The 9,443-nt window shown below is 36.8% G+C and overlaps 1 protein-coding gene across 1 annotated transcript; it reads right to left on the bottom strand.

Annotated features, from left to right (window-relative positions):
- Positions 1 to 3,028: 3,028 nt before the first annotated feature.
- PPDPFL (pancreatic progenitor cell differentiation and proliferation factor like) lies at positions 3,029 to 7,393 on the bottom strand. Its single transcript, XM_077163192.1, has 5 exons — positions 7,265 to 7,393; positions 6,943 to 7,038; positions 5,583 to 5,660; positions 5,386 to 5,485; positions 3,029 to 4,579 (listed from the first exon to the last, which is right to left on the bottom strand). Exons 2-5 carry the CDS (start codon positions 6,995 to 6,997, stop codon positions 4,567 to 4,569), a joined length of 246 nt encoding a protein of 81 aa, XP_077019307.1. The 5' UTR covers positions 6,998 to 7,038; positions 7,265 to 7,393; the 3' UTR covers positions 3,029 to 4,566.
- Positions 7,394 to 9,443: the final 2,050 nt, after the last annotated feature.

Here is a 9,443-nt window from a genome sequence, read left to right as displayed (position 1 = left end):
CATTACTTTAAAAACTTCTACTAGAAATGATAAAAGGATAATATATGTATGAAGTTTACATTCCAGCTGGCTGTTAGTTAAATAATTACTAGAGGGCAAAGCATTCAGTGTATTTTGGTTTTATTACCTAGAGGCAAATAAATTGCAATATGCCTGATTAAAAATATTGGTGCAAAAATTTTATATCTAACCTACTTAGATAAAACTATAACAAATAATTTTTGCACAAATGAAATAAATACTTGGATATAATCAACTTAATTAAAATATGTTTAAAGTTTGAATAAAAGTTATTTGATGCACTGTATTAGTGATTTGTCAATTTAGGAAATTATTTCTGAGACTGGAGAGTCCCTGGAGGCCACCCCTGACCCCCACCCCCACCACCTCTAAGGACAGCCTGCTTCTGTTGCTCAAAACATTCTCAACAGACAGGGCACCGTCTGGTCTCTGGATCTGGGAGCGGTGACAGGTGATGGGTTACCTTATATTCACATCGCTGTGCAAAGTGACTTCGGGCAATGCAGAGGTCCCCATGAGGGGTCTATAAGGAGAAAGTGCATAACCCCCAAACCCCACCATTTTTCATCCTGGATGTAGCTTTGGAACAGAAGCTTTAGACAACTCGAACTCCATATAGAGATTGTCAAATTCTTTCAAAGCAGCCTTTCACTGACAAGGACAGAGCAGGAGATTCTATGTAGAATGGTAAATTGCACTCACTATTTTTTCTGGATAGAGTATTTATCACAAAATTGGTCCTGCCCATCTTCCAGAGCTCAGCTCAAATGCCCCACTCTCAAAGAGCACTTTCCTAGGCACACAAATAGAGCAGTACTCTCTCTACCCCATTCTCTAATAAAGCACCTTGTTTTATCTTCTTTACAGCATTTATCACTATTCTAAAAATAATATTTTTACTTGTTTATTGGTTTAATGTCTGCTTCCTAGGACTAAGTTTTGTTTCTTGAAAGAGGGACCAGTTCTGGCTGAAAAAAAAAAAAAGGTCTATGTTTGCTGCATGAATGAATTCATGAATATTATTATTAAATTGGTCACATCATCGAATCCCTAAGTAATCCTAAGTGAAAATTTCCTTATTGACCATAGGAACAAATGACAAAGGCTTTTGCTCCTGTACACCTCACCATTACCAAGCATGCATCAGAAATGCATCAGAAGCCTTCTTAGTCATTTTATATGCATCTAGCTCTCCCCATTTTTGTTGTGACCCTTGCTTCTTCTATCAGAGAGGAATTTGGAATAAATTACATTCATTCATGAACTTACTTGGTTGATAAATATTCATCGAATATCTAGTCTATCAAAAAGTATATAAAACAGTTGATCAAAGCAGGCACAGACCTTGCTGTCATGTAGTTTGTAGTGTAATGGGGAAAGCTGCATTAATCAGTGAGAAATGAAGGCTGGTATAGTATTCAGGAAGCTAGGGAAAGCAAGACCTCTTAGGACCATGGGACTATGGGGCGGGGGGCGGGGTGAAGGAGGCTTTGATTTAGGAGTAGTGGTGGAAAAGGAAAGAAGTAGATGGATCCAAGAACTACTAAAGAATTAAACATTTTAAAGTACTGGTTGTTGGATTGGATATGAGGGAAGCTATCAGGGATAACTGTTACTTGCTGGACCTGCCATTCACTGGGAGAAAAAATGCTGTGTGGTGGTTTGAAAGGATTGTGTACCATAGAAAAGCCATGTTTAATCCTGATCCATCTCATGGAGGCAGCTGTTTCTTTTAATCTGTATTCAGTGCTGTAGGTTGGAAACTTAAATCGATTATCTCCACGGAGATGTGACTCACCCAGCTGTGGGTATTAATCCTTGATTGGAAGGAGGTGTGACTCTATCCCTTCTAGGAAGGTCTTGATTAGTTTGTTAGAATCTTTTAAAAGGGAAAGCATTTAGGAAAGAGTCATGAAGCAGAGAGGCCACGCAGCCAGAGACCTTTGGAGATGAAGAAGGAATACACCCCTGGGGGAGCTTCATGAAACAAGAAGCCTGGAGAGAAAGCTAGCAGACATCACCATGTTCGCCATATGCCTTTCCAGTTGAGAGAGAAACCATGAACTTCATCGGCCTTCTTGAGTGAAAGTAACCTCTTATTGGTGCCTTAATAAGGACATTTTTATAGACTTGCTTTGGGACATTTTCATGACCTTAGAATTGTAAACTTGTGACTTTATAAATTCCCCATTTTAAAAGCCATTCCATACCTGGTATATCACATTCCAGCAGCTAGCAAACTAAACATGCTTTTATGGGCACCGTGAGGTATTATCTCATGAGTTTTGATTTGACACATTAAGGTAGAATAGACCATTGGAAGTTTGGATAAATGATGACTCCTTACATTTCTAAAATTTCTATGAGTTGTAAATACAGCTTCACTCCATTCACTCTGACCAATTACTTGTCATCATCACTATTTAAAAGCCAGTTGGAGTTCTGCAGCCTTGATTCCTACAAACTCAAGGTCCACAGAAATACCTGAAGCACCAAGGAGGCCTAAATTCCAGTTAGAAAACTTTTACTCTAGTGAAAATTTAGTGGATTGGATGCTGGTGGCTTTACTTACAAAAGATAGGGGCCAATAATTTGGAACCTGACATAAAAACTATATATTCAAAATTTAAGTAGTAGGATCTCAATGTATCATTTCAGAAGACCCTAGCATGAATGGTCAAATTCTTGTTATATATCATACAGAAATCCAAATCCAGTAAAAAAAAAATTCGTAATATTTCAATAGAATAATCACAGCACATCTCCAAGTATTTGGAGTTATAAACCCCTTCTAGCATATTAACCTTTGCTATTGATTATCTACCCAAAAGAGAAATTTTGGGATAACAAAAATAATTATATATATATATACTTTTATATATTAAATGTATATAAAATTTCAATTCATACTCATTTAGCATTATCTATCCAAATGTTAAGGAAGGGAGGGAATATTCTACCTAAGTAAGGAAATACACACATTCAGAAATTTTATTTCAATGCTGCTTTTTATAATAAAATTTATTGTTTTCTAATTATATACAAAAATTTGTCATATTAGAAAATTTGAAAAATACAGAAAGAATATAATGAAGAAAATAACCCAAATTCCATCTCCAGATATAGCCACTTAATTATTTCCTTCCAAACTACATTTATGCACGTATACTTTTTAATACAATTGAAATCACATGCTATATATAATAGATTATCCTGAATTTTTCACTCAAAATTGCATCATCACAATTTTCCATGTTCCAATGTTAGAAATCATTCTTAAATAATGTATGAATATTTTTATTGTTTCCAACCTTCACAGGTCACAGTACGATTTTCACAACTCTTTGCTTCCACCTCTGAATTCAATGTCTTTAGCCAGTTATCATGGGCAAATATAAATGTTTCAGTTTTGAGGCATGCTAAATCATTCAACAGACCTAAAAATGAGTCTGACAATTTCTTTGATAAAAACAATATGGACTGCCAAACCCCATCCAGGACCATTCAAGCCAACTGTGAAGAACACCTGGGGCAATAGTAAGATTCCATAAAGGTTCCATGCACAAGAGTAACTTTCCAGAAACCTACAACCTCCAAATGGGGCCCTGAACCAGATAAGTCCTGAAACCTAGAGGGCCCAGCCTCTCCAGAACATCAGATAGTTCCATCTCCCTCCCCCATATTAGTGACAGACCCTTCCAACATGAAAAAGTTAGAATGGTCATAGCCCAAACACCCATAAAGAAAGGGATGGAAAGATCAAAGGTGATGGTGGAGTTACACAGAGAACATAAGAATTAACAAATGAATATGAATGCTGAATCATTACATTGATATCTCTTTTAGTCCCCAGTATCTTAGAGCAGCTAGAAGTAAAAACCTTAAATAGTGGAAATGTAAATCATGTCAAACTCTGAAATATGTTCTACAACTAATTGTGGTGCTGTGCTTTGAAATTTATAGCTTTTTTGTATACATGTTATTTTTCACAAAAAAGAAAGAAAAAAAGTAAATTGTGGTGATAAAAAAAATATTTAAGCCTTCTAACCTTCTATATTCTGGAGCAGCTTAGACAGAAAAATCTGAGAGGAGTGTATAGTAGTCTGTGACAAACTCTGGGATCTGTCCGGTAGCTACTTGTTGAAGAGTACTTTGAAAACTATTGCTATTTCATTTCTTTGCTTTGTATATATGTTATGCTATGCAATAAAAAAGTTGGGAAAAAAAGCAATATGGATCACCAATACTTAATATATAATCACTACATTTGAAGATGGTTTTAATTTTATAGGATATGTGTTCCCAAGGGCACACTTTTCAAATGCTCTCTCTGTAGCTGATGATGCTAGCAGTGACATTCTTACAATGTTGAGCAAAATGGCACGAGCTTTTGCTCTATTTGCAGATGCTGTGATCTTGACTCATCAGTGAGATCCCAAGCAGGTTTTGCCTTCTCATGATGCCGAAGAATCATCTGGAGGAGCTTGAGTGCTGACAGCTATGTAGCACCACAACAATTATAACAAGTCGGCTTGATTGTCAGAATCAACTATGCATGCTGCAGAGAATATTCAACTATTAACAATATGTTCATTGAATTGGAATATAGATGATTAGCTGCGAAAATGCTTATTGGTAATTCAGGCTGACTTTATAGTCAAAGTCAAGTGGGAAAAAAGTGAAATACTTTTATAGATAAATCAACACTTGTTAAAGACAGTAAATAAAAGATTTTTCAACAATGTACTTTGATTAGAAATATTTTAAATATTGATTCTAATTCAAAATTAGTAGAAATTCATCAAAGCCATTATTTTAATATCAGAATTTATAAACTCCATTAACATATATTCTTTGGATCCCATTTAGTAGCTAGTCAATAGTAAAATGTCTAACAAGCCCCAAATAAGAACTTTCTCAGAAACATTAGAATAAGAACTGTGATATATTAGAGTTGGACATTTTTGGAACTGGTTTTAGATAAACCCTTTCATTCCAATCTTTTATTTAATATTTGACATCACTGCAGAAGCTAAACAAAAACAACAGTGAAACTTGAGCCCAGTTCTCTAGGACAAAAATTAGATAATTCTCATTTTTTTTCTGAAGGTATTGAAAAAACCCAATATAGAACCTTGCCTCTGACTCCCAATCCCTTCCATCCTAAACTGATAAAATTGGCAAATGACTTCTCAACCACACATTAGTGATTAAATTAAAATGAAGGAACAATCATTTTCTCCATTTCTTTAAGGGTGCTTCATATGAAAACCTTCAAGAAACAAATATAAGGCTTTCCTTACTTACTGAATGAAGCAATGCATGTAGTAATTAAAGCCCTCATCAGAAAAGTCTAAAACTCACCCTCCAGCAGACAGATCTTTGCTTCCTACATTTGTAGGCACGGGTTCAGAAGAGAAAAAGAACTTAAACCACCAGGTGGTTTCTGCTACATCAGGTGGCCCTAGGAAATGAAATATGTTTTTCTCCCTTATCAAATACATTTGAGAATTTAAAACAAAGGGAAATGATGAGGGCGATGCTGAATAGAAACTAAATACCTTGCTGGAATTTGTCATGATCTATGAAGGTAACTGTGTCAGAGCCAGAACAAGAACTAAGTGAAGAAATACTGGACTCTGTAGGAAACACAAGAAGTAAACAAATAAACCATAACCAATAATGCAGACACTTGCACATTATTCATACATAAACTCTCAAGTAGCATGGTTTAAAAGAATTTACTCCAAGCTTATGAATTAATGAACTGAAAAATTGATCAAATTATTAATGGATGTAAAAGCTTCCAAATTAAGGCATATTATCTTTTCTACTACTGTCACTTATCTTTTCAGGATAAAATCTCTCTCTCTCTCTCTCTCAGCACATAAGTGCACACTTAAGCAACACCAAATAATATTCCTCTCTCTGCATAGATATTGCTAGATATAGGCATACAGAATTTCAAATGTAATATAAATGGCATCAAATTAAAAAATTTAAGAGTAAAAAAGCAAGGATGGATATTATTGTACTACATTAGAGACATGGTAGAATTTTAAATAGATGCTTAAATACCAACAAAAGTTATCACATTTAGAAATTAAGGAATTCTTTTAAAAGAAATAAACACTTCAGTCTTCTTATTAGACTTGTATTTTAAACCTATGACTCTTTTAAAGATCAGAATATAATAATATATTCCACTGTGATAAGATCACTAAGTAAGGGAGCTATTCATCCTCTTTTTAATCTTTTTTTTTTTATGAGTAGGCATTCTTTTTAATCTTTTTATCAAAAGAATTTATCATTAGACTTTCCCAACTCCCATGCTACAATCCTGGAGTGAGAGTTTTCTATATATTGCTAGCATAAAGACTCTCAATAAACACAACTTTTCTGAAACGCTCAATATCTAGACTTTTCATTTCAATGCCTAAAAAATAGCTACAATTTCCTATTCATTCACGAATGTGCCCAGGTGACTATATAAATAAAAACAAAACCAGCCAGATAGACACTGGTCTATTATCCATAACAGAAAATGGAAATAAGAAAATCCTTGAAACAGAGTCATGCTACCCCTTCTTTTCTAAGGAATAATATTATGAGCATGTACGATTATCAGTTTTGAATGCATCCTGCAGAATGAGTTGCATGAAATAAAAACGTAATTATAAACTGTAAGCTTGGTTCAAATTTCTCTTCGGTGTTGATGGCTCCATCCGCATCAGGAGACCTGGTTAAAACGAGGAGACGGGGCTGGGGAGTCCTGGTTCAGGTCTCGGGGTATCCTGTCCTGATTCCTTCCCTTCACAAACAGCCCTCAGTTCTCTGCCTTCATGTACGAGCACATGGTACAAAATCATGCAAACGTCCCTCCCATCTAAGTCTCAGGCATTCTCTGATGAGAACACTTACTTCGATAGTACTGGTTCTTGGCCAGTAGGCACCCAGCGGACGGCACCGAAGCCATGCCTTCCCAGGGGACTCGTGCCTGTGAGCTGCCAAGAGCAACTGGGAGACGGGGTTAGGAAATTAACAACCAAGAAGGGGAACTTCAGACGTACACGCACACTTACAATAGAATACTATGACAAACAAAAATGCAACCAGACTGCATATTTATTCAGGAAAGAAAGAGCACTTTCAACTACTAACAATTCACACAACTTACTCCATCTGAAGCAAACCTAAAGCTCAGAGAAAAATGTGTCCATACAGGCAGCCTATGGTCACTCACCTGTTTTTTCCCTTCAGTTGTTTCTCTAACAGTTATTTTTCTTTGAAAGGAGGAGGTGGGAGAGACTGCGGGTGGGAGGAACACTGCAAGGTCCTGATGAGATCCAGGACCCAAGGTGCATCTTATATTTAGCAGCCCCAAGCTGGTGGAGACCCGAGCGCTGGGTCAGGAGAGGTGAGATGGGCAGGGCACCAGCCACGGCAGCAGACTCCGCCTTCTCCTGCTGCCCCCCCACCCCGCTCCGTCCTCCGTGCCCTTGAACCAATGAGCCAAGTTAAGCTGGTGTCAGCAGTGAAGGGCTTGCCCCAGACCTTATTCTGGATTCACTTCTGCAAGGTGGCAGCTTACAGTGCTGGGTGCCCCAGAGAGGGAGAACACCCAGCGTGTCTCTTCAGCACAGGGTAGACCCCCACTCTCTTCGCACAGGGGCACCCGGGAGAGGGGGCGTGTCACCTAGAGTCTGCAGCCTGCTTGGGGAGATAAAACCTGCCCCAACAAGGCACATTGCCGGTAGAGGCAGGGACACAAAATAACACAGGAGCCTGCGGAGGTTCGGGGGACACTGATGTCTTCATGGCAAAGGGACATACACAGTAGAACTTGGTGGATTTGCATGAGGCAGAAATTCCAGCAGGGATAAAATAAAACACTGGTGGAAATGATAGGTAGATATCAATGTTATTTATAGATACAAAAAACTAAGGATTTACCGATTTAAGCATTGTTCCTTATGTAAATTAAATACCTTAAGTGTCCCTATAAGCTATTTCATAGACTCAGTTTACCGTCTCTGCATTGAGGGGGGATACTTTTAATCGTTATTTCGATTTAATTGGTGGTTGTTAATTCTACTAGACTGTGTATTCTACCTTGTGTCAATTTTGCTAATGTACTATAAAACTATTCATGTCAGCTTGGGTTTCAAATGTGCTCAAAATATCTATTTTAGTATGTCATTATGAATAATGCCATTAACCTCCCTATGTTGCTGATAAAACTTGATTCTGATTTTTCTCTTTTTTGTGATCAGTTTTGCTAGAGTTTTGTCTGTTAAATTAGTTTTATCAAAGAAATGACTCTTTGATATAGCTTGCTCTTTTATTTTTTATTTTATATTTCATTATTTTCTGTATTGCTTTTATTTTCCTTCTTTTCCTTCACAGCTATTCTTATTGTCATTTATTTCAATATATTTTGTAACTCTTAAGATGAAATTTCCTGAACCTTTAAATGAAAAATACTTCTCTTTTTCCAAATGTGTAAGATTTTTAAAAATATCTTTATACTGATTAGTTATAAAACCATTTCTGTGGCATAGTCTGATTTCTGTTCATTCCTTGAAATGGTCAGATTTTCAAAATGGCTTTCAGTTTATTTAAGAAGAATAAACGATCTTCATTTGTTGCATACGGCCTTTATTTTATAAGCATCCAGTATATTGTAGTACTGAATTTAGTTACACAAATAATCTATTCAATGGTTCTTCCATTGGTCTTTGTTTTATATATGTTGAGGCTCTGTAGTAAGTGACACAGTTGATGACTGTAATATCGTCCCAATGGATCCTTGCTTTTACTCTGCCTTACCAGCACCAAAGTTTTACTTTTACCTACAATAAATCATCATAACAAAGCACACATGTACACATACAACATTCAGTGACATAAAATGGTTAGCATTTATTTCTTGCTTGTGTATTTGCAGACTGGCTAAAGAGGCTGTTTCAGGGTAGGGCTGCAGGTTGGCAGGAGTTTGGCTGATCTTGACTTGTCCCCAGGCCATGGGTTTGGCTTGGGTCCTTTCATGTTTTTCATGAACAACATCCTATCATCGTTCTGAGATCAGCAGGCTACCGAGGGCATGTTTTCCGCTTCTGGTTGAATGGAAATTCGCAGGGGTGTTATTGGAACTCTGCGATGCCTTTTTAGGTCTAGACTTAGAACTATTCATTTCCTTCCCATATTCCACCTGCCAAACAAATCATGTGCCTAAAATGAACATTAATAGACTGGACCATGAAAGGCTGGAGATGAGATAGAGTGAGTAGGTGCTGGAAAATAATTTAACCTACCTCATCCACCATTCCTTCTATTCTCTATTCTGGATGTCTTGTTAGAGAAATATTGAGTTTTCCCACGTAATTTTTCACCTTTCAACCACATGTATGCATGTTTCTATG

This window comes from Tamandua tetradactyla, chromosome 6, assembly GCF_023851605.1.
Source record: "Tamandua tetradactyla isolate mTamTet1 chromosome 6, mTamTet1.pri, whole genome shotgun sequence".
Taxonomy (NCBI): Eukaryota; Metazoa; Chordata; class Mammalia; order Pilosa; family Myrmecophagidae; genus Tamandua; species Tamandua tetradactyla.
The sequence above is the reverse complement of the archived record's forward strand: the minus strand, read 5'-3'. Positions and strand labels throughout refer to the sequence as shown.